The following is a 26,180-nucleotide window of genomic DNA, read 5'->3' as shown; positions in this document are numbered from 1 at the left end:
ATCACCAATAAATTATTGAAATTAGTGACTGGGAAGTATATATATAATACACACACATATTATTATTATTATTATTGTTATTTTAAAATTTGGGTAGGGTCAATTAGATTTTTAAATCAGATAGAGGTGGGGTGGATTTTTGACACCATTATTCCCTTGTTTAATTAGAAATTTAGAACAATGTTATTGAGGAGTGATTTGACTGAAATTTTTTGAAATATTAAAGATGAAATTGAACTTTTTAAACATCTAGAACAAAATTTAATAGTGATGTATATCCATGAACAGATGATATATGTCTTTTAATTTGATGTTGAATTATGAACCTCAGTCCTTTTTATTTGATATGAATATAAAACCTTTTCCTTACAGATCAGAGCAAATGATATATATGATGGCATTGATGAAGGATATGATAGCTCAAGGGATGAGATATCCTCTGTCTCGTCATACAATCCAACGAGAGAACCTTTTCATAGAACCTTTGGAAGTTCACTGTCATTGCAATCATCTGCTGGAAGATCTGGAAGATCTTCAATAAAGGTTGCTCCTTTTATTGAAGGAGAACGATTAAGTTTATCTTCTAATGTTGCACGTCCTCGGGTCTCTGTTGCTGAGGTCCTATATGAATCTACCGGTGGGTTTATGTGGATGGTCTATATTTCACTCAACTTATTTGACTCGACGTTTTCTTTCGTCTGTTTGTAAAGGTGTTCTGATTAACGTTTTTGGTAATAGAATTATCTCTAAAACTCAGACAATAAGTACCCCTACATGTATATCTAAAAAGAGTGACTAGATTATCTATTATTTAGCTTTAATTTCATGCAATTAGGGGTTTAAATGATTTGGTGTAGAAACTACAATTTTCTGACTAACAGTTTTTCTGTGGAAACAGATGTTGCATCACCTCAGAAGTCATTTGCAGCTGTCTCTCCCAGCCAGGTGTTGAACTTTGAGAAGAATCAGTCAACGGATGATGATGCTGGAGTCGCATCTTCACCAAGGCCTAAAATTATCAAACCTGTAGCATGTAAATCATTAACTTTCTTGCCTCCCTCCCTCACAGAAAATGAAATATTTACTTTGTAAGGGTTTGTTTGGATTAGTTTCTAAGAGTTCACTAACACCTTTTTCGCTCACTTGGATTTAAGCACTTAGAAAGTCAATCCAAGTTGATCTTAATTCTACTTTCTGCAAAAGACCTCGTTATCATTTAGTTTTATTTGTTGTCATGATATTATCTGCAAAAAACTTCTTGCAGCGGAAGGCTTTATTCGAGGAAGATCCTACAATATCAGGGTAGATGACCAAGTATTGCTTAGGTTTTGCCCAAAAAATTCTGATTCAAACTATTATTTTAGTGACATGGCAAGTTCTTTTTCCACTATGACTATTTGATCCTTTATAATTAATTTATTCTGTTCCCTTTCTCTTACCTCCTCCCTAACGAGAGGGGGAAAAAACAAGAGGATGTGAAGAAGAAAATGGATTAACATGTATTTGAGCCGACTAACAGACAACCCCATTCCACTGATGTTAATTATTTTCTTATTTTTCAAATTTGATGAATCAGATTGGTGGAACTCTTACCTTTTTCCATGAAGAAGGAATGAGGAGATGCCTTGAGGTAATTATGGTATTGAAATATGGAATAGTTGGTCAGAGCGGCTAACTAGTTAACTTGGTTAGTTCATGCACTAATAGATATTTTCTTTTCCAGGTGTCAATAACGTTGGAGACTTCAGAGACTGTATCTCGCCGTTTCATCCATCCTTCTCGGAGGAATTCTCCAACAATTGTGAAGGTACTCTTTTTATTGTTTCTAACGTGGAGAAGAATGTCGTGATTTACTTGTACGATTTTGTGAACAGCATTTTGGCTTCTTATGGGTTCTTTTTTTGCTCGTAACCTAATAATTTTTAGGTAAGGCTTTTGGGAATATAATTTATTTCTCTTCTTGGCTTTCTTGATGGGTCCTCTCATTCAGTCTTCCTTATTTTCTTTATTCGGCGAAATTATAGAAAATATCCATGAAGTTTGTACTTTGTTTCAAAATACCACTAAAACTTTCAAAACTCTCGTAAACTTTCAAAAATATCCTGCCTCTTCCATTTCGTATCTCTACTCTACTTCAATCTCTTTCAATGCCTTCTTACTTCCCTTCTTCCCTTCTCCAATCTCGAAGACTATCCCTTTCAATCAAGGTACATATCCTTTAAGCAAGAAGAACAAAGAATAATGGAACCACCAAGAGATTTAGGACTTAGATGTTTTAACAAGGTTGCACGTCAGTGAGTAAAAAAAAAAAGTTGGTATTTTTGATAGTTGAGTGTTATTGAATACGTTTGGATTTTATACATAAAAAGAGAGACACATTTAGAATTTGGGTCATAATTTGAGGGACGCAAGTGGGAGGGAGAAGAAAGAAAATACATGCATTGCCAAATTCGTAACCATGATTTTTTTAGCCTTTTTGTAGTTAAAATTAGTCTATTTATTATGGTTCTTGAAAAAGTTAGAGAAGAAAAGAAAACACTAGAGTTACGTAGAAAACCCTAGACCAAGGAGAAAAAACCACGATAAAAGTTTCTTATTTTAATTTAGATACACAGTACACATTACAGGGACCTTAGATAGATAAAAGACCAAAACGTCCTTAGGGTTAAAATATAATTTCAACACTCCCCCTCAAGTTGGGGCGTAGATCTCAATGAGACCCAACTTGCTAATACACGTCAAAGGTCTGTCTAGGTAACCCTTTGGTGAGAACATCCGCAACTTGCTGGTTGGACGAAACACAAGGAATGCAAATGCTACTGTTATCTAGTTTTTCTTTGATGAAGTGTCGGTCAATCTCAATGTGTTTGGTTTTGTCATGTTGAACCGGATTGTTTGCAATATTAATGGTAGCCTTGTTATCATAGTAAAGTCTCATTAGGTCATGACTTTCTTGATGTAGATCTACCAGAACTTTCTTCAATCAAATCTCTTCATATATACCCAAGCTCATAGCTCTGTATTCGGCTTCGGCACTGCTTCTAGTCATGACATCTTGCTTCTTACTTCTCCAGGTAACTAAGTTTTCCCACACAAAAGTACAGTATCCTGAGGTGGATTTTATATCTATAACAGAACCGACCTAGTCTGAATCTGTGTAGGCCTCGATACACCTTTTTTCATGCTTTCTGAAAACCAAGCCCTTTCCAGTAGAAGACTTTAGATACCTCAGGATCCGTGTAATTGCCTCCATGTATCTTTCATACGGAGCCTGTATAAACTGGCTGACCAAGCTAATTGCATATGATATATCAGGTCTGGTATGCGAAAGATATATCAGTTTCCCCACAAGCCGTTGATATCTCTCTTTGTTCACAGGAACATCATCTGCTGACTCTATCAGATTGAGGTTGGCTTCTACAGGTATATCTACAGGTTTACACCCTGTCATTCCAGTCTCTCTCAACAAATCGAGTATGTATTTCCTCTGAGATACTGAGATCCCTTCCGTTGATCTTGCTACCTCCATTCCTAGGAAATATCTCAAGGCACCGAGATCTATCTTAAACTCATCTGCCATTCGTCGTTTCAACCTGTCAATCTCTGCACAATCATCTCCTGACAGTATAATATTGTCAACATAGACAATTAAGACCGTTATTTTTTCTGGTGCTGACTTCTTAGTGAACAAGGTGTGATCTGAATGCCCAACCCCTGAGATTTAACAAAGGTGGTGAATCGATCGAACCAGGCTCTAGGGGATTGCTTCAGGCCATACAAGGATTTTTTTAATTTGCAAACCTAATTACCGAACTGTGCTTCAAAACCTGGAGGTGGGTTCATATAAACCTTTTCTTCCAGCTCGCCATTCAGAAAAGCATTTTTCACATCCAATTGATGGAGGGGCCAGTCTTGATTAATAGCCACCGAGAGAATACGAATAGTATTAAGTTTTGCCATAGGTGAGAAGGTTTCTGAGTAATCCACTCCATACATCTGAGTGAATCCTTTTGCAATCAATCTGGCCTTATATCTGTCGAGAGTTCCACCTGACTTGTATTGGACAGTAAAAACCCACTTACACCCTACTGTTTTGTAACCTCTCGAAAGACTAACCAGATCCCACGTTTTATTAGTCTCAAGAGCCCGCATTTCCTCCATAATTGCAACTCGCCATTCAAGAATTTCCCGAGCCTTGTGCACATTGCCTGGAATTATCACATTATCTAGGCTAGTGGTGAAAGCTCTAAATCTCGTAGACAGGTTACTGTAAGACAAGAAGCTTGTCATAGAGTGTTTGGTGCACGACCTAGTACCTTTTTGCAGAGCTATCGACAAATCCAAGGTAGCATCAATCTCAATCTCACTGATCTTGTCAGTATGTTGATCTGTACCCAACTGTTGTTCATTTTCAGTCCCCTGAGCACCACTTGGCGCTTCATTACTGCCATCATCCCTGACTTTGCTCGAGTCCCCTATATCACCTTCAACATACTCATTGTCATTATGACTAGGCGTACCTTGAGCCTGAGTCGGTTCCGGTTCTGACTCTTGAACACCTTCGGCGGAGCAACAGAGGAAACAATTTCGAGAACTATTTCCTTTCGGAGATGCTTCCTATAGTAGGTTATCCAAGGCACTTGTTTTTTAAGGAGGACAAACTCATTTGTTTCAGGGATAGATTTAGGAAACAAGTCTAACGGAACAGAGTAGGTGGAAGTGTTAGCCTCTTCACTTGAAGTCTCCCCCTGAATAGGACTAACGGGAAAGAAGGGCTTGTCCTCTAGAAATGTGGCATCCATGGTGACAAAATACTTTCGAGAGGAAGGCTGTAAACACTTGTAGCCCCGTTGATGGAGCGGATACCCAACAAAGACACATTTTGGGCCCTAGGAGCAAATTTACTTTGTTTAGGACCGTGATTGTGGATGAAAACGGTGCACCCAAAAACCCTAAGAGGAACATCAGGGAAAAGTCGAGTGGACGAGATGGGTTCTTTAAAATGCTCTAAGAGGTTTTGAAATTTGAGCACACAGGAGGGCATCCGATTTATGAGATGAGCTGCAGTAAGAACAACATTCCCCCATAGATACGAAGGTAAGGATGCAGGTATCATGAGGGATTGAGCTACTTCAATGAGGTGGCGATTTTTCCGTTCGGCCATCCCATTCTGCTGAGGCATATAGGCACAGGAATTTTGGTGGACGATACCTTTGGAGTTTAAAAAATTACAAAGGGACTGGGTTAACAAATTCACACCCATTGTCACTTTGAAGAATGACAATTTTGGTATTGAACTGGGTTTCGACGGTGGTGGAAAACTGTTTAAAGACCGTTGTCACTTTAGATTTGTTTGTAAGAAGAAACACCCATGTAAGACGGGTGTGATCATCTATGAAGGTAACAAACCACCGTTTACCTGACACCGTTGTGATGTTCGAAGGGCCCCAAATGTCACTATGTATCAGGTGGAAGGGTCGGGAAGGTTTGTAGGGTTGTGAGGTAAAAGACGCCCTAGGCTGTTTAGCACGAATACAAACATCACACGACAAAGATGACACATTCACATTTCGAAATAAATGGAGAAATAGATATTTCATATAATGAAAGTTTGGATGTCCAAGACGAAAATGCCATAATAAATCAGTTTCAGAAATAGTAAGAGAAGACTAAAAGTGCTAGATAAACTCCTAGAAGAAGCATCCTTGGAAAGGAAATAGAGTCCCCTATTGTGCCGGGCAGTACCAATCATCTTCCCCGAGCTCAGGTCCTGAAATGAAACATTATCTGGTGAGAACACGATTTTGCAGTTCAAATCTTTGGTTAACTTACTGATTGATAGCAAATTATAAGATATTTTTTGCACATGTAAGACATTCTGTAAAATCAGTCCTTGAATTAGAGATAAGTGACCCTTTCCAGCATCGGGGACAAATGATCCATCTGCAATTCTTATTCTCTCATTTCCCGCACTTGGATAATAGGAGAGGAATTGGTCAGATGATCCAGTTAGATGGTCCGTTGCTCCGGAATCAAGGATCCAGGATTCATCTCCCTCAGCAAAGAAACTAAAGGAATGAGGAGTACCTGACTGGGTAATATTGCCGATTCCGACTGTACCTGGATCCACTTGGCTTGTCCCTGAAGGAGCACCATCAACTGTTTCACCAACGAAGGCTCGACTGGACTTAGATTTATCGTTCGGAGGATGCCGCTTGCCATTTGGAGTTCGGCCATGTAATTTCCAACACTGGTATTTCGTATGCCATGGTTTCTTGCAATGTTCACAAATTGGAGGGGTCTTTTCATTATGTTTGTCATTCTCTGAACCCGATGACTTGACTCCAAACGCAACAAAGTCTAGGGCATTAGGCGTTGTACCATTCATAGCGCTGATTCGATCTTCTTCTAACTTGACCTCTGAGCAAACTTCCATCAGAGACGACATTGGTCTTTGTCCCTTAAATTCGGCTCCGAACACCATCAAACTTCGAGTTTAAGCCAACCAGAAAGTCATATACGCGGTCAACCTCCTCAATCTTCGAATACTGAACCCCGTCAATTGGGCAATTCCAAACTATTTCTCGACACAGATCCATCTCTTGCCACAATAGTGATAATTTATTGAAATAGGATGTTACGTCGAGTGTCCTCTGCTTGCACTCATGCACCTGTTTTCTCAATGTATAAAGGCGTGAAGCATTCTGCCTCTTCGAATAAAGTTCTGGACAGCTTCCCAGATATCTCGAGCCAAAGCTGAGTAAAGAAAAGGCTTCCTGATCTAAGGCTCCATATTGTTTATTAAAATTGAGCGGAGGAGGGAATCCTCCCCCTTCCATATACGTTTTTGAGGATCCCCAGGATTTGGTCTGGGTATTTCCCTTGTTAGATACCCGAACTTGTGCCACCCCTCGAGAACCATCCTCACAGATTGTGACCAAGAAAAGTAGTTCTGGCCATTAAGTTTTTTGCCAATAGAAATTCCTGCATAATTGCCTACAGAACCAGACATAATGTTTGTGAAAGGTAAAGTAGGGTAAGCAGTTACCGGAGTTTCTGAACATTATGGAATCCCCTGGGTATGTATCTGGTAGAAAATCTGTTGAGGGATTGGCCGAAGATCTAACGGCTGCCCTAAGTGCAGAAATTTGTTGCTGCAGATTTGTTGAACGCTAACAGTCCCATTAATCGTTGTAGGTTGTTTCTGCCCATAGACCCCTGAAAATATTGTTTCGACTAGTGTGGGAAGACCAACTGGAGGAGCCGGCTGACCAGAGGGTAAACAGCGGGAGAACAACAGTTGCTGTAAAGGGTTGGACTGGATCGGGTTTGGCTGGACCGATTGGATCAGCTGGTTCGAGTGCTTTGGTGAGTTCTGGTAGACCGACAGATCGGGCATGTTCAGATGGCTCGGTAACGAGGACGGAAGGTAGGCGATTTGGTTCAGATTCATCGAGGAATGGAAGGTAGAGGAGTTGGGTAACGACGGAGGGGAAAAAAAATGAAGAATGAGAGGATGATTGACTTGGAAACGCTTCGCCGATGGGGTCTTGGTTGTGGTCGGTAACGATCGGCGGCTGGAGCGAAGGAAACGTCGACAGCAGGCGCTTGTGTCTGGGTTGGACCAGCAGAGGATGTTTGAGTCTCGACGACAGTGTGGTTGACGTCTCGACGGCAACGACGAAGGTCATCCGATGGCAGTGACAGCTGGATCTACTAGGGCAGGTTGGATCTGAATCGGTCCAAGTAATGACCGTAGATATTGGTCGACGATAGCCCTAATTTTAACATTGTTATAATTTTCCCTTGGAGTTCCATCCCCTGTAGAGTCGATGACTGAATCTCTTCTATCCCAGCGACATTCTCATCACTATGCTCTGATACCATCTTGAAAAAGTTAGGGAAGAAAAGAAAACACCAGAGTTACGTGGAAAACCCTAGACCAGGGAGAAAAAACCACGATAAGAGTTTTTATTTAAATTCAGATACACAGTACACATTACAGGGACAGGTATAAATAACCAAACAATAAGAAACCCTAGATAGATAAAAGACCAAAACGCCTTAGGGCTAAAATATAATTTCAACAATGGTCATTTAAGAAAGTTTTCCAGGATCGAAGCTGATATTCCTTGGCTCTTTTTGTGTCTAACAATTCATCATTTTGCTATGTTTTGAGGAGATATTTTGATTTTTGGACTTTGTAGAATTTTGTGGGATTTTATACCTTAACATGAAGTTTTGGGTCTAGTTTGGTTGTGATAGGCCCCCATTGTTAATTTGTAATTATATACACAGACATGAGATGAGAATTAAGGACTCTTGAAAGAACGTTGTTGTTTGGTATTTTCTGGGCCCATCTATCATGAAAGAACGTTGTTGTTTGTTATTTGAGATGAGGGAGGTGATAAGATATAGATAAATGGTCTTCATCGGCTCTTTTTAATATTTTTTTTAAAGGTTAAAGGTACTAATACAACTTTTGAAAGTTCAATGATATTTTTTAAGTAGTTTCGTCCATATACGAACCGAAGGATATGTTAAAATTATTAAAAGTGTTCAAGGGTATTAATGAAATTTTTGAAAGTACAGAGATATTTTTGAAACAAAATACTAAGTGTTTTTTGTCAAAAACTAAACGATTTTGAAACAAAGTACAATAGGGATATTTTCTAGAGCTGTTTTCAAATATAGGAAAATGAGCCAACTTATTTACAAATATAGCAAAGTGTCATTGTCTATCGGTGATAGACAGTGATAATCAGTTACATTTTGCTATATTTGAAAATATTTTCATCATTTTTTACATTTTAAATAATTACCCTATTTTCTATAATTTAGTCTATTTATTTATATTATTATTCTTAATTAGGGGGTGGGCAGAAAACAACACGAGCTGGTCCAAACCCTTATTATTATTTTTAATTTTTTAATTTAGTCCTCTTTGACACACATACTTGCTACACACACATGATATGGAAACAAATTAAGATGATCGTTTCTGTAATCCCTTTTGGTTCCAGGCCACTCTTGTACAGGTTTTCTGGCAGTAAGAAAAAATTTTCCTTTAAAATAAATGCATATTTCTAATGGTCTTGAATGTCTTGAAGTGCATGGATGTGGCTGTAACGTTTTTTGTAGTCTAACCAAGAGATAATGTATGTAACCCTTCCCCAGCTAATACTCGTGAAATTGTGATCGGTGTTAGTATTTGGTGTCATAATGGGTGCATTATGGAACAGTGGGACCTCCATTCTTGTGTTGTTTTCAGATGGGAGCTGATACCTCACCTATTGCCTTCAGTTGTATACTTTTCAAGCATATTTTTCTAAATATGGTTATTGGATTTCATTTGTAGGTTCAAAGTGATCATTATGAGGTTGTTGCTGATTTAATTCAGACGAGCTTTCTTTTCTCAATTCCCATGGATGGGCCGATGTCCTTCTCCACTCCACACGTATCTTTGCAGTGGGCACTTCGCTTTGAATTTTTTACCACCCCCAAGAATGTGAATTGGACCAGGTACTGGGTCAATATTAATAACAAAACTTATTCTTCTGATGTATAAAATCGAAATTCCAATGTCTTTTGCTACTCTTGAAAAGTTAGGGAAGAAAAGAAAACACCAGAGTTACGTGGAAAACCCTAGACCATGGAGAAAAAATCACGATAAGAGTTTTTTATTTTTAATTCAGATACACAGTACACATTACAAGGACAGGTATAAATAACCAAACAATAAGAAACCCTAGACCGATAAAAGACCAAAACGCCCTTAGGGCTAAAATATAATTTCAACACTCCCCCTCAAGTTTGGGCATAAATGTCAATGAAACCCAACTTGCTAATACAGGTGTCAAAAGTCTATCTAGGTAACCCTTTGGTGAGAACATCCGCAACTTGTTGGCTGGACGGAACATAAGGAATGCAAGTGCTACCGTTATCCAGTTTTTCTTTGATGAAGTATCAGTCAATCTCAACGTGTTTGGTTTTGTCATGTTGAACCGGATTGTTTGTATTGAAATAGGGAAAGAGGACAACACAAGGAGTTTACGTGGAAAACCCTAATTTAGGGAAGAAAAACCACGATAGAAAAGAACTTATTATTTTATGTCACTTTACAATAGACCCAACCCTAGATATAAATAGAATAATGTGAAATCCTAATTTAGCAAATATAGTAAAAAGACAAAAATGCCTTTAGGGCTAATTTAACATATTTCAACACTCCCCCTCAAGTTGGGGCATAGATATCAGCAAGGCCCAACTTGCTAATACAAGTTTCAAACGTCTGTCTTGATAATCCTTTCGTAAAGACATCGGCGATCTGTTGGACTGAAGGTACATAGGGAATACAAATAGATCCGCGGTCTAACTTTTCTTTAATAAAGTGCCTATCAATTTCAACGTGTTTGGTTCTATCATGTTGTACGGGATTGTTTGCAATACTGATGGCAGCCTTATTATCACAATACAGCTTCATAGGCCCAGGACTACTCTCGTGAAGATCAGATAACACTTTCTGCAACCAGATTTCTTCACACACTCCCAGATTCATAGCTATACTCTGCCTCAGCACTACTTCTGGCCACTACACCCTGTTTTTTACTCTGCCAAGTTACCAAGTTTCCCCATACAAAGGTACAGTACCCTGAGGTTGACCTTCTATCAGTCACAGATCCGGCCCAATCTGAGTCAGTATATGCCTCGATGCTTCGTGTGTCATGTTTCCTGAATACCAAGCCCTTCCCAGGGGTGGACTTTAAATATCTCAAAATTTGAGTCACAGCTTCCATGTGCTCTTCATATGGACTCTGCATGAACTGACTTACTACACTCACAGCATAGGAGATGTCGGGTCTAGTATGAGACAAGTAAATCAGTTTTCCTACTAGACGTTGATACCTCTCCTTATTCACAGGGACTCCTTCCAAAACATTTTTCAGTTTGCTATTGACCTCAATAGGGGTGTCAATAGGTTTGCATCCGGTCATTCCTGTTTCTTTTAACAAGTCCATCGTGTACTTCCGTTGAGAAACAGATATTCCTGCTTTCGATCTTGTCACTTCCATCCCTAGAAAATACCTTAAACTACCGAGATCCTTAATTTCAAATTCACTCGCCATCCTTTGTTTTAGCTTAGCAATTTCTGTGTATCATCCCCTGATAGGATGATGTCATCAACATACACTACCAACACAGCAATCTTTCCTAAGGGTGATTTTTTGGTAAACAAGGTATGATCAGAATGTCCCTGAACAAACCCTTGGGACTTAACAAACACGGTGAATCTGTCAAACCATGCCCTAGGAGACTGCTTCAACCCATATAAAGACTTCCTGAGTTTGCAAACATGATTCCCAAACTTAGCTTCAAAACCTGGAGGTGGACTCATATAAACTTCCTCTTCCAACTCACCATTTAGGAATGCGTTCTTTACATCTAGTTGATGTAGGGGCCAATCTTTATTCACGGCGACAGACAGAAGAACACGAATCGTGTTTAACTTAGCTACTGGAGAAAAAGTTTCTGAATAATCAATTCCATACGTCTGAGTGAATCCTTTAGCAACTAACCTGGCTTTATATCTCTCAAGTGTTCCGTCAGACTTATACTTCACTGTGAACACCCATTTGCAACCAACTGTTTTGTGACCTCTAGGGAGAGCTACTAACTCCCAAGTCTTATTTGCCTCAAGAGCTCTCATTTCCTCCATTACTGCTGCTTTCCATTCGGGAACTTCCATGGCCGCATGTACACTGGTAGGTATTGTTAGAGCATCTAGCTGAGTAGTAAAAGCCTTAAAAACACGAGATAAGTTATTATAGGTCAGAAAGTTATGCAAAGGGTATTTTGTACATGACCTGGTGCCCTTTTTCAGAGCAATTGGCATATCCAGGGTGTTATCATAGTTGTCAGTTTTCGTCTGTCTCTCTTCAGTATCGGACTTTTGAGACAATTCTGCATCCTCTTGAGGATTTTTAAGCATCTCATCCCTTCCTGACATTTCAACCTTCTCTGAGCTCATTTCGTCACTTTCTATGTTCCCAGACTTTTCTTCAAGACTCTCCTTTGAGACAACGGGATCTTGAACTTATGCTGGTTCTGACGCTTGGACACTTTCCGATGGAACACCTGAGGTTTCCTGAATTTTCTTTCTGAGATTCCTCCCATAATACGTTATCCAGGGCACTTGTTTAGTAGGAAGAACCGACACGGGAACACCAGGAGCCGAATTAGGTTCAAGACTAGGTAGACTAGGTCTAGGAATATTGGGACGAAGTTCAGGTTCAGGAATATCCGGACTAGGCTCAAGGTTGAGGCTAATGGGTATGGAATACGTGGAATTGTTAGTCTCTTCATTTGTGGTCTCCCCATGAAGATGACTAACGGGAAAGAACGGTTTGTCTTCAAGGAATGTGACATCCATAGTAACAAAATATTTTCTGGAAGATGGATGGAAGCATTTATAGCCTCGTTGATGAAGAGGATACCCGATAAACACACATGTTTTAGCTCGTGGAGCAAACTTAGTCCGATGTGGACCATGAGTATGAACAAAGGCTGTACACCCAAACACACGAAGAGGAACCTCAGGAATAAGACGGATAGACTGATAGGACTCTTTGAAGCACTCAAGAGGGGTTTGAAACTTTAGGACTCGGGAAGCATTCTATTAATTAGATGAGCTGCGGTAAGAATCGCATCTCCCCACAGGTACGAAGGAAGAGATGCTGGAATTATCAAGGAACGAGCCACTTCAATAAGATGGCGATTTTTTCGTTTAGCTACCCCATTTTGTTGTGGAGTATATGCACACGAGTTTTGATGGATGATCCCTTTTGACACTAGGAATTCCTGGAAGGTGTGGTTGACAAACTCACGACCATTGTCACTTTGGAGAATGGCAATCTGTGTTAAATTGTGTTAATACAGTGGTATAGAACTGTTTGAAGGTAGATAAAACCTCGGACTTATCAGCAAGAAGATATACCCATGTAAGTCGGGTATGATCATCAATGAAAGTTACAAACCACCGTTTACCATACAGGGTATTGATGTTCGAGGGACCCCAAACATCACTGTGAACCAGGTGGAAAGGTTGGGTAGGCTTATAGGGCTGAGAAACAAATGACACGCGATGTTGTTTAGCACGTATACAGACATCACAAGATAATGAAGAAACATTCACATTATGGAATAAATGAGGAAACAAATACCGCATATATTGAAAACTAGGATGTCCAAGACGAAAATGCCACAATAAATAATCTGTTTCAGATATAGCAAACGAAGATAAAAGGCTAGTCCTAAACAAGCTTCTGGAGGAAGCATCTGTAGAAAGGAAATATAGGCCTCTGTCATATCGGGCAGTGCCAATCGTCCTCCTCGAGCTCAAGTCCTGAAACAAAGCAGTATCTGGTGAGAAGACAACTCTACAGTTCAAATCTTTTGTTATTTTGCTTATTGATAATAAATTGTAAGAGATTTTGGGCACATGTAAGACATTTTGCAGAGTTAATCCATGAAATGGTGATAGTCTGCCTTTTCCAGCAACAGGAGCAAAGGACCCATCCGCAATTCGAATCCTCTCATTTCCAGCACTTGGATAGTATGAGAGAAATCGGTCGGATGAGCCAGTCAAGTGATTGGTTGCTCCTGAATCTAGAATCCATAACTCATTCCCCTCAGCAAGGAAACTCAAGGATTGAGGATTACCTGATTGAGCAACTGTTCCAATTCCTACGGTACCTGAATCCCCAGGATTAGTCACTGGAAGCTGTGTTTGAGGTTGTGCAGTCCCCTCAACTGATTCACCCACTAGAGCACGCCCAGATCTCGACTTGTCATTCGGAGGGCGACGTTTACCATTTGGAGGGCGACCATGCAATTTCCAGCACCGATCCTTCGTATGCCACTGTTTTTTACAATGCTCACAAACTGGGGGTGTTTTACTATTCTGCTTGTCACCATCAGCTCCAGTGGACTTCACCCTGAAGGCAGCTGACTCTATAGTGATAACACTTGGCCCATTCATTGCACTTGATCTATCTTCTTCCAATCTAACTTCTGAACATACCTCCATGAGAGACGGAATTGGTTTCTGCCCTAGTATTCTACTCCGAACTGTATCAAATTTGGGGTGTAGCCCGGCAAGAAAATCATACACACGCTCAACCTCTTCTATCTTGGAGTATTGAATTCCATCTTGTGGGCAGGTCCAGATGATCTCCCGACATAGATCCATTTCTTGCCATAACAACGACATCTTGCTGAAGTATGATGTTACATCCATGCTCCCCTGTTTGCATTCGTGAACCTGTTTACGTAGAGTATACAGGCGGGATGCATTCTGACGCCTCGAATATAACCTTCGGACTGCATCCCAAATATCCCGGGCAGTGGCTGAATAGAGTAAGGGTTTCCCGATTTGTGGTTCCATACTACTAATTAACATTGAGCGGAGCAAAGAATCCTCAGCCTTCCAGACACGCTCTTGGGGATCACCAGGATTCGGTCGTGGTATCTCTCCAGTTAAATATCCAAACTTATGGCGTCCCTCAAGAACCATTTTAATGGTTTGGGACCAAGAGAAGTAATTTTGCCCATTCAACTTCTCTCTCGTGATCATTCCTGCAGAATTTCCAATTGTTCCAGATAAAAGATTAGAAGTTGGAGTAGGAAACACTGATACCGGATTTTCTGAATACATCGGGGAAGAATCATGGCCATTCAATCGGGCTCCCAGGGCGACCATCTGTTGCTGAAGACTAGCTAATTGTTGTTGGAGTTCCCCATGAGATTCAGATCTGGAATTTTTCTGTCCAAATACCATGGGATTTTCTTCAATGGATTCACCCATTCGAAACTGGGGCTGAACCGGATATACTTGAGGAAGAGACTGTCCACCATGATGCTGTGAAGACGCTACTGTCGGAAGTCCACTAGCGGCAAAGTTTGGCAACCTGTGACCGGCGCTGCTCCCAGACTGCTGTGATGGTGGGTAATGGATGAACGGCTCGGCAATCTGCTGTGCAGCGGAAGAAATCGCGCCGATCTGACCCGACCCGGCAGCTGGAACACGCCCATGGGAAGAAATCGCGCCGATCTGACTCGACCCGGCAGCTGGAACACACCCATGATCGTCTGGTGAAGACGCGATTCTATGCGACGCCGAGATACCTACCGGCTGTAGACCGATCGCGTGCGCCGGCTGGAGAACGTTTGAGGCTGAGACGGTTGTGAGCGACACTGAGGATCTGATTGGTTGTGACCCGATTGCGTGCGTCGGCTGTTCGGCTGGAAGATTCCGATCGATGGTGTTTAGCTGGAACGGTTGAGACTGGAGGCTAATCGGCGAGCCAGCTGGAGCAATTCCACCACCTGGGATAATGGTTCGGAGATATCGGTCAACCGCTGCTTGAATCACAGCCTCATTATTCAGCGTACCTTCACCTACTAAGTTTGACGACTGAGTTTCTTCTACCGGGGTTAGGGTTTCATCACCTTGCTCTGATACCATATTGAAATAGGGAAAGAGGACAACACAAGGAGTTTACGTGGAAAACCCTAATTCAGGGAAGAAAAACCACGATAGAAAAGAATTTATTATTTTATGTCACTTTACAATAGACCCAACCCTAGATATAAATAGAATAATGTGAAACCCTAATTTAGCAAATATAGTAAAAAGACAAAAATGCCCTTAGGGCTAATTTAACATATTTCAACAGTTTGCAATATTAATGGCAGCTTTGTTATCGCAGTAAAGTCTCATCGGGTCATGACTTTCTTGATGTAGATCTACCAGAACCTTCTTCAACCAAATTTCTTCACATAACCCAAGCTCATAGCCCTGTATTTGGCTTCGGCACTGCTTCTAGCCACGACGCCTTGCTTCTTACTTCTCAAGGTAACTAAGTTTCCCCACACAAAAGTACAGTATCCTGAGGTGGATTTCCTATCTGTAACAGAACTGGCCCAGTCTGAATCTGTGTAGGCCTCGATACACCTTTTATCATGCTTTTTGAAAACCAAGCCCTTTCCAAGAGAAGACTTCAGATACCTCAGGATCCGTGTAACTACCTCCATGTGTCTTTCATACGGAGCCTGCATAAACTCACTGACCAAGCTAATTGCATATGATATATCAGGTCTGGTATGCGAAAGATATATCAGTTCCCCACAAGCCATTGATATCTCTCTGTTCACAGGAACATCATCTGCTGACTCTATCAGATTGAGGTTAGCTTCTACAGGGGTATCTGCATGTTTACACCCTGTCATTCCAGTCTCCTCAACAAATCGAGTATGTATTTCCTCTGATACACTTAGATCCCTTCCGTTGATCTTGCTAACTCCATTCCTAGGAAATATCTCAAGGCACCGAGATCTTTTATCTCAAACTCATTTGCCATTCGTCATTTCAACCTGTCAATCTCTGCTCAATCATCTCCTGACAGTATAATATCGTCAACATAGACAATCAAGACCGCTATTTTTCCTTGTGCTGACTTCTTAGTGAACAAGGTGTGATCTGAATGCCCTTGAACAAACCCCCTGAGATTTAACAAAGGTGGTGAATCAATTGAACCAGGCTCTAGGGGATTGCTTCAGGCCATACAAGGATTTTTTTTAATTTGCAAACCTGATTGCTGAACTGTGCTTTAAAACCTGGAGGTGGGTTCATATAAACCTCTTTTCCAGCTCACCATTCAGAAAAGAATTTTTCACATCCAACTGATGGAGGGGCCAGTCTTGATTAACAGCCACGGAGAGGAGAACACGAATAGAATTAAGTTTTGTCACAGGTGACAAGGTTTTTGAGTAATCCACTTCATACGTCTGAGTGAATCCTTTTGCAACCAATCTGGCCTTATATCTGTCGAGAGTCCCATCTAACTTGTATTTGACAGTAAAAACCCACTTACACCCTACGGTTTTGTGACCTCTCGGAAGACTAACCAAATCCTATGTTTTGTTAGTCTCAAGGGCCTGCATTTCCTCCATAATTGCAACTTGCCATTTAGGAACCAGATCCCTCCATCTGTTGAAGCTTGCTAGCTCTGCCCTTCACCAAAATGGAACTAAAAAGTTGCTAGCATTTTTGATCATTTCTTCTGTATGTGGCAAGTGGAGAATGGATTTTGGGTGGAAGACATGAAAAGAGGTCAGAAGACTTTCTTATCAACGACCTCAGCGAATTGGCTTCTTGACAGCTTTTGTAGACTTTTGAGTGGTCCGACCTTCGAATTCTTCTTACTAAAGGAAATAGTAGATCGGAGTTTCATTCGGTTAGCTAAATTTCGTAGCAAGGAACATTGGTTTGTAGAATGTGCAGTTTGGCCCTCATCAGGAGGATGAAAGAACATCCATATACCTTACGGAGATAGCGAGTCTGGTTGGCAAGACTTTAAGGAAATGGTTAGTTCTTACATTACAAGCCCCCTAATCCCCTCTGTTCGACCAGAAAGGATATTGCCAAAGAAGTCCTCATCATTTTTGGCCCACCACAGCACAGTTAGGTTTATGACCAGTAATCAAAGGACTCGAGCAAGAAGCTTCTCAGAAGTAGTGAAGGGGGAAAAGATTTCCATTGCTCCATTATAGAGCCTTCAAAAAAGTTCTTCAAAAAACAGCCACATCTCTCTGTTTCAGCCAAGAAAAAATAGAGCAAGCTCCTTTTCTGGATACAGGATACCGAAGTCTTTCAAGAAGATTTTCACAACTTATGGATCGTTTCAAGGTTATTTGCATTCAATGATTGGAAGGAAATAGCACAAGATTTGAGAGTGGCTTTCAATTCTAGTGTTTCAATAAACCCCCTGTATGCAAATAAAGCATTAATCCCGAACAAGGTGATTTGGCAGATTTGATTAAAATTCATGGTAAGTGGCAACAATTTGGTTCTTTTCATTTATTATTTGAGAAATGGAACTCGAAAAGCATGGCAGGCCTTCAGTCATGGAAGGATTCGGGGGTTGGTTGTCAATAAAGAATCTCTCCCTAGATTTTTGGAGTAGAAACACTTTCGAAGCAATTTGAGCATACTTCGGCAGCCTGGAATCTATAGTGGTAGAACCTCTCAACCTCACAAGCTGCCAGGAAGCAAAAATCAAAGTCGAGAGAAACCTTTGTGGTTTTGTGCCGGTGACCATTGAAGTTAATAATGAAAATCTTGGTAACGTATTTTTGAATTTTGGAGATACTAAATGTTCAGGGCTGCCTACTACCAGTTATGGAGACTTAACCATTGAAGACTTTTCAAATCCAATAGATAATCAAGTTTTGAAGGATGAAGTTGCTGAAACAATTGATATGGAATCTGAATGGTCTTTTCTTACATCCTCCTAATTCATTTCCAGGCTACTCGTGGAATCCAAAAGCCTCACTAGAGGAAGCTTTCCGACTGCCAGATCAGCTGGCGAAGCATCCTTTGTCAAGCAGCTTAGAGGAATGCGAAAAGGCACCAAAAGCCTCTTTTAATGTGGGCGGGACCATCTCAGAGGAAAGTGAAAAGGCACATTTAATGAGGAAAGAGTCGGCTCCAGTTGTTTTAGATGTTACTAAAGGCTCCTCCAGCCTTTTTGATAGAGGAGGGTGAAAAGTCACATTTTGTTCAAAAAAGTAACCGTCCATCATCAGACCTCGGGGAGTCTTCTAAATTGGCAGCCCACTCGACACACCAGGAGGAACTTATTGAGTCAGGGGTACTCGAAGAGGCTCAGGGTTTTTGGCGGGACAACATTGAAAAGGAGTTCTCCATTAAATCAAGAGTAATCGAAGAGGCACAGGAATTTTGGCAGGACAATTGTCAAAAGGGGGATTCTCCGGATACCCTTTGTTTTAATTTAGCCAAGGAAAACATTAATCCAAGCTGCTATCCAATCAAGTCCTCTGCCTCCTCAGCTTCTCGTCAGAACCAATTAAATGCTCGGAATCCTTTGCCTAAACACTTTGTCAGAAAAAGAACCTCCTTCATCAACAGATGGATAGAAACAAATGATGATGTCTTAGGGGAGAAAAGAACCCTCAATTCAGAAGAGCAACCAATGGAGATCTCGGGAAGTTTCTTACAATAGCAGACAACAATCCGGACTTGCTAGAGGTTTGTTGCACAAAAAATCAAATCCCTTCTCCCTCAAACAAGGATATTCCATCTCCATCATCTAAGCTGTTTAAGCACACCAACTTCACCATCCTGAATTCAAGTAACATTTTTGTAAGAGGCTCACCTTGTTCCCCTCCTAGTACAAAAAAGAAAGGAGACTCGGAGTTGGAATCATATTTCAGTGTTAGTAGTGTAGAATTGAAAGCCCTGAATTCAACCTCAATCCAAGAAGATAATGTTCAAGACTTTGTATTCGGCCTGGATCTGTAGACCCTATTCTCCAATGAAGACAAGGTAAAAACTTTGGAGCATTACTCCATTTGCTCCCCATCCATACCCTCACCAGAGCTTCCAGATCACTTAACAACCATTATTAAGGCTTTTTAATAAGTTCATTGATACAACCAACCTACTGGAAATTCCCTTATTTAATGGAAAGTTCACATGGTCCAGGGGAGGAAATTCTTCTTCCAAATCTTTACTAGACAGATTCTTCATCAATAAGGAGTGGGATGAACTCTTCACCAATTCAAGAGTAATTCACCAGGTACGCCTACTTTCAGACCATTTCCCATTGTTATTAAGCGCAGACACAATTAGTTGGGGCCCCTCTCCCTTCAGATTTTGTAACACCTGGTTATCAAACAAAGAATGTGTCATTTCCATTGAAAATTCTTGGAAAAACAGTAACATAAAAGGGTGGCCAGGGTTCGTTATTAATGCAAATGTCAGATTGGTTAAAGTTGCACTGAAAACTTGGTTAGCAGACTACCAGAAATCCTTAACCCGAAAGGAAGAGGCCTTGTTAAAGGAAATAACTAAGAAAGAAGCTCTGATTGAATCTTTGGGATGGGATCCCGAGGTGGCTGGCTACATTTCCACTTTAAAAACAGAATTAATGAGCATTTATAGGCTGGCAGAAAGGGACCTTATTCATGCAAGCTGAATTGGATGAAGCTGGGAGATGAAAACTCTAGTTTTTTTCATCGATTCTTGGCAGCAAGGAAAAGGAAGAATCTAATCAATGAGCTTCTAAATGAACAAGGGATGCCTACTAATTCTTCTAATGAAGTGGAATGCCTTATTCTAAGTTTCTATGACACCCTCTACACAAGATCCCCTGGTAACTGATACTTGCCGGCCTTCTTAAATTGGCCCCGAGTCACACAATCATAGGATACATCACTCATTGCAAAGTTTACTGAAGCTGAAATTGTAATGGCTATTAAAACCCTGGGGAAAAAATAAAGCACCTGGACTAGATGGCTTTACTGTGGAGTTCCTCTCGAGATTTTGGCTCTTGGTTAAAGAAAATTTCATTAAGTTATTCGAAGACTTACACAAAAGTGGAATATTGAATGCATGTGTGAGAGAAAACTTCATTTGCCTCATTCAAAAGAAAGAAGATGCAACATCCGTTAAGGATTTTAGGCCAGTCAGCCTTACTACTTTAACTTACAAGGTAGCTGCAAAAGTACTTGCTGAAAGACTGAAAAAAGTGATGCACTCCATCATCGGGCCATCCTAGAATGCCTTTATTGAAGGGAGACAAATACTAGATGCAGTCTTGATAGCTAATGAAGTGGTGGAGGAGTATCGCTTTTGACTGGGTGGATTGGACCTTTTTAGGAAAGGTTTTAATTGCAAAAAACTTCAACACTCGCTGGTCTCTTGGATCTTGGGATGCATTTAGGACCCAAAATTCTCTATCATTATTAATGGAAGACCTCAAAGTCACATTCTCGCATCTAGAGGGATTAATCAAGGTGATCCCTTGTCCCCTTTCCTTTTCCTGTTAGTAAGTGAAGTGTTGGGCTCCATCATTGACAAGTTGTACGGCAATGGCTTATTTGAGGGATTTGTGGTTGGGAAGGAGAAGATTCATGTTCCACTACTCCAATTTACAGACGATACCTTCATTTTTTGCAACTATGATAGCAAAAGTTGTTAAAATTGAAAGAAGCAATTAGTCTCTTAGAATGGTGCTCAGGTCAGAAAGTGAATTGGGAAAAATCAGCTCTTAGTGGAGTCAACATTTGAAGGGGAATTGTTACAAATGGCTGATTTTCTCACTTGTAAGGCCGAATCACTACCTCTCATGTACCTTGGTTTGCCACTAGGAGGCTACCCTAAGCAATCCTCCTTTTGGCAGCCGAGAAAAGATGCATAGAAAATTGGACAAATGGAACAAATTTAATCTCTCAAGAGGAGGAAGGGCAACCCTATGCAACTCAGTTCTCTCCAATCTCCCAACGTACTATATGTCTATTTTTGCAATGCAGAAAATGTGATCTCATCTTTAGAAAGACTAATTCGAAACTTCTTTTGGGAAGGCCATAAAGGAAGCAAAGTCAATCACCTGGTAAAGTGAGTGTCTCAGTCTCCAAGTAATGGAGGTCTCGGCTTGGGGGGGCTTAAATTTGAAAATTCGGCCATGCTTGCTAAGTGGGGTTGGCGTTATATGAAGTAGGAAAACTCTTTGGCGGTAAGTGATCACCAGCATCCATGGCAAAGGCCCCTTTCCTTGGCATTCATTCGGAAAAATATGGGAATAGTCTGAGAAGCCCGTGGATTAATATCTCAAGATGCTGGTCAAAAGTGGAGTTTTTGACCTCTTTTATCCTTGGTGATGGCTCTCGAATAGGTTTTTGGTCTGATCCTTGGATAGAATCAACCCCATTGTTCACACTCTATCCAAGTCTGTTTAGAATTACCCTATTGCCAAGGGGTTCAATAGCTTCTCATTGGGATCATTCTCACTCTTGGTCTATCATTTTTCGTCGTTTGCTTAAAGATGAGATCACACACTTTCAAGCCTTGCTAGTCCTCTCAGGAAGATCAGTCTCAGCAAGCCCTGTCCAACGTTCATGGTCTTTGGAAGCTTCAGGCATCTTCACAATTAAATCCCTCACAGCACATCTCTCCCCTTCGTCCCCAATGGACAAAAGCCTTTTCAAGGCTCTATGGAAGACTAAGAGCCTGAGGAGAGTCAACATCCAGATCTGGATAATGCTTTTTAGTCTCCTAAATTGCTCCTTGGTCTTGCAAAGAAAATTACACTCGCCCAGCTTATCGCCTTCCTTTTGCCCTTTATTCAAGAAGGCAGGGGAAGATTTGCAACACCTCTTCTTCAACTGTCCTTATTCAGAAAACTATTGGTGGTCTTTTTTCCACTTATTCAATTTCGTCGGGGTGTTTGGAGATAATTTTAGAGGTAATGAACTTCAACTTCTATTGGGTCCCTCCCTCAAAAAGAGGCCAAGATTGCTTTGGATCAATATGATTAAGGCCATTCTAGCAGACCTTTGGTTCGAAAGAAATTAGAGAATTTTCCACGATAATGAAACTTGTTGGAGGGCTCGTTTTGACTCAGCTCAAAGAAATGCTTCAGCCTGGTGCTCCTTAAACAGTGACTTTGAAGACTTCTCTATACAAGACTTATATTTGAATTGGCAGGCCTTCATCTTCCCCGCTTCTTAGGCTTGTTGTCTAGTTTTACTTTCGGTTTATTGCTTTATCATTCTTCTTGTTTTTGCTTGGCCTTTGTACCGTTGTATGGACATGATGAGGGCGTTAAGGGGGTGTCAAACCTAGTTAAGATGCCTGGATGCGCTTCCTGATTCTTTCTTTCAGTTGTTGTTCTCATTCTGTTCTTTATTCATGCTCCTCATATAACCCTCTTGTACCTTGAGCATTAGTCTCTTTTTTATTTAATTATAATAAAAAGGCTCGTTTTCGTTTAAAAAAAAAAGGGTAGGTTTTAGACTGTAACGTACGATGAAGTAGTACCTACCACAATACTAATGATATTTTCTCTATGCCTTTGAAATGCTCTTTCTAATAACTAATCTAAGAATTTTTTACGACTTTTCATATATTTTAATTCAATATTCTCTATTTCAGATATGAGCATCCTCTCATGATAGAAGGAAGAGAAAAAAGCGAATGGATTCTTCCAATCACTGTTCATGCACCTCCATCTAGCGCTGCAACTGCTCAGAATCGAAATGATAGGCCTTTCTCTTTGGAGCCAATGTGGATGCACAACTGATGGTAATTGATTAATGTTGTTATTTACTTCAAAGTAGTAGTATAACTTCACGATTTTCTCTGTTTCTATCTCACACAATAACGATAAAATAACTGTAAGAATTCGAATGCCTACTAGATCTTGCTAGGCTGAGTTTTCTCCACCTCTATTTGTGATATCTTTATTTTTCTTCAACCTTTTGATGGATTTTCTTTTAGCAATGGCAAATCATAGCAATGAAAGTTGGGGTTCTTGTTTGATTTTGCACTAGAAAAAGATAATTTGTCAAGTGTTATAATGACTAGGCATAGATACACAAACAATTTTAATGACTAGGCACCAGTTTCCACGTCATCGGAAGTGTGGTAGAACAATAATATTTGTCAAGTAGTTCAAATAGGACTTCTAATTCATTAGTGAAGTGATATGGCAAAGGCTGAAATCATGCCACAAGGACCACAAAGTCTTAAGTCGTTGCGTTAAATGGACTCTAGCTTCCTTTACGAAGAATTTAAGTGCATCTCCATCCTCATTTATTACAAGTCATTCATCAATCAATAGAACAATAGTTCAAACTAATTTAAGTGGAATTTCATTTGTTCTTGAAGGTTCCCAGAAGCTGAAATGCATTTTTCAAATTTGGATTTAAGATCCTCTATTATGTACTTTTCAGTTTTTTGAGCCATTTCAATGCAGCTCCATATTGAAGTCCTTGTGGCATGATTAAGATGCCTTTATTTTTAGTGATGCGTCCTTGAAAACACAACATATAAGGTCAAGGATTCAAGGGCTCGTCTGGTAGTTGATGGGCTTCAAATTTGATTTGTTGGATTGAAGACACTTTTGTAGTTACTTTCTGGGATTCCTCATGCTATTTTGTTTTTTTTTTTTTTGACGGGCTGTACTTTCAGATGATTGCAAGATAGATAATTTGTACTCCCTTTGTGCATCATGCAGAGGTTCATGTAAATGAAGGGCTTGTAGATTTTCTCCAGCAATATCCGCATTCCATCAATGCCTTGCTGCCTGGAAATTTTTTTGAAGAAACTGATGTCCAGCAAATGCAAATGTTAAACTGAAGCGCCGAAGAAGATGGTGACGATGAGAGTGTAGGTAGGCCATTGACGTTGCAAGTTGGCCGCTACATGTTGCAATTTATTACCACAATCTTCAAATTATTTTCCTAAGTTATGCTAAGATATGACATTCTTGTGTCTCTAATTCAAAATGTGAATCTGGTTTTTACTTCTGACATGCAATAGAAATTCCCAACATTCTTTTGAAACTCCTGTATGTGTTTAAATTCTTTATATATATAAATATATATTCCGATTCCTTGCACCAACAATTTCCCTTTAATCTAAGAATCTCCTGCTCTAAAATATTGGAATAGTGCCCTAATCCATTACCCTTTTGTTTCTTTGTTTCATTTATGGATATGAATCTGGTTCCCCATCAATCTAAGACTTGGAATAACAATTCATATAAGACTTACCGTTCTGTACGTTCCCAATGGATTCATAATGCTCAATTACAGGGAGATTTGAGTCCAGAAAACCTTGAAACGCTTTCAAATTGTCTCAATATTATCATCGTCATTATTATCCTTTTTGTTTGACAATATCACTTGAAGAAGAAAGTGCACCAATACTTGTGATATTTAACTGCAGGCAAGAAAACGAAGGTATATTAACCGAAGTTCAGATTCTATTTGTGAAGCATATGAGGAAGGCATATGCATGAATATTCAAATCTATGCTTACAGCTTCCATGGAACATTACATACCCAATTTCAGAACTAGATTTCATTTCTGCTCTACCCTAAGATCACCAGCACTAAATTGAGTAAAACCAAAGAGGTGAACAAGACGTAACACAAACAAATGATTCCATAAGTCCATAATACGTAAATTGGACAAAGACAACATAACTAGTTATATAGCAAAATCCATATACAATAAGATAAAATGATCACCTCTAATTCAATTATTTCCTCATCTACCACATGAGCAACTGAAAAATACAAGAGCAAATTAAAAAGGCATACTTTGCGCCTTCCATTTTTGTGCACATAGCAATTTGACTTTTTTTCCAATACATAGGGACTTTAAAGCTCAACCAGGTTGCAATTTATCTAATGAAGCGAAAACTATAGAACTTAACAGTGAAGAACATATTCAGCAAAGAAATAGTTATTTTATGTATGAGAATACTTGAGTTTCGAATAATATGTTTATTTCATTATTAAATTTTCAAATTAACTTTTTGATCTCCAAACTTTTAAGAATAGGCTTAAGAAGTTCTTGAAGCAATTGTTTATTATCTCAATTAATTATATGGCATTTTAAGTTAGAAAAATAATTTTAAAAATTATTATTCCCTAGAATTATCAAAATTATTTTTAAATTTAAAATGTAGTCCCACTTTTGGTGACAGTTCAAAACACCATCGCTTAGGTTTTCTTACTTTTGACGAAGGTTCAGAACCACCATTGTATGTAACGTTTTTTGGACGATTAATTCTCGTCATCGTATGTTAAATGTCATTAGAACTACAAAAACTTTTGTCAAGCCCAACACTTTTTTAGAATCATTATTATAGAGCTCACCTATCATCGTTTACAAGTTACTATTTTACATTTAAAACCAAAATTGTTATAGCAGATATGGTGAGATCTAGACTTCTAGACAAACACGAACTTTGAGTAGTTGCAAGTAGCAGCTAATATAGAAACTAGAGGAGCAACAATATCAGTTGCTAGATGATATGAAAGTACATCTCATAGCATTACGTGATGGAATATAAAGAACACCATGCACAACAGAAGCAAGGATCAATAACGTTCTTATTACATAAAACTAAGAATAAACATGCATAAAGGGTTAGAAAATACAACCTTTGTAGAATCCACCACAATCTTCCTCTCTGTGATCGATTGACACCACCAAAGGTAAATCCTTGCTATTTTCCGTTTGAAGAACATGGTGATGGGACCGTTTTGTTAGTAAAGACAAGGGAATTTCATGTCACACCCCATCC

The 26,180-nt window shown here is 39.8% G+C and overlaps 1 protein-coding gene and 1 pseudogene across 2 annotated transcripts in view; both read left to right on the top strand.

The window, feature by feature from the left end:
• Positions 1 to 24,486, top strand: part of LOC120091119 (immunoglobulin) — a 62,021-nt gene extending 37,535 nt beyond the window's left edge. Inside the window, exons 6-13 of the mRNA XM_039048970.2 lie at positions 373 to 637; positions 899 to 1,033; positions 1,265 to 1,371; positions 1,577 to 1,630; positions 1,724 to 1,807; positions 9,359 to 9,522; positions 23,015 to 23,164; positions 24,099 to 24,486. Coding sequence (XP_038904898.1) covers positions 373 to 637; positions 899 to 1,033; positions 1,265 to 1,371; positions 1,577 to 1,630; positions 1,724 to 1,807; positions 9,359 to 9,522; positions 23,015 to 23,162 — 957 coding nt within the window. The 3' untranslated portion in view covers positions 23,163 to 23,164; positions 24,099 to 24,486. The remainder of the gene's footprint in view (positions 1 to 372; positions 638 to 898; positions 1,034 to 1,264; positions 1,372 to 1,576; positions 1,631 to 1,723; positions 1,808 to 9,358; positions 9,523 to 23,014; positions 23,165 to 24,098) is intronic.
• The window catches only part of LOC150032572 (uncharacterized), a 33,762-nt pseudogene extending 9,276 nt beyond the window's left edge, over positions 1 to 24,486 (top strand). Inside the window, exons 3-10 of the transcript XR_016524477.1 lie at positions 373 to 637; positions 899 to 1,033; positions 1,265 to 1,371; positions 1,577 to 1,630; positions 1,724 to 1,807; positions 9,359 to 9,522; positions 23,015 to 23,164; positions 24,099 to 24,486. The product of XR_016524477.1 is annotated as an uncharacterized LOC150032572 (transcript). The remainder of the gene's footprint in view (positions 1 to 372; positions 638 to 898; positions 1,034 to 1,264; positions 1,372 to 1,576; positions 1,631 to 1,723; positions 1,808 to 9,358; positions 9,523 to 23,014; positions 23,165 to 24,098) is intronic.
• Positions 24,487 to 26,180: the final 1,694 nt, after the last annotated feature.

This window comes from Benincasa hispida, chromosome 11 (genome assembly GCF_027475165.1).
Source record: "Benincasa hispida cultivar pf3 chromosome 11, pf3_genome.v1.1, whole genome shotgun sequence".
NCBI classification, from domain to species: domain Eukaryota; kingdom Viridiplantae; phylum Streptophyta; class Magnoliopsida; order Cucurbitales; family Cucurbitaceae; genus Benincasa; species Benincasa hispida.
This window is presented reverse-complemented; position numbering and strand designations above follow the sequence as displayed.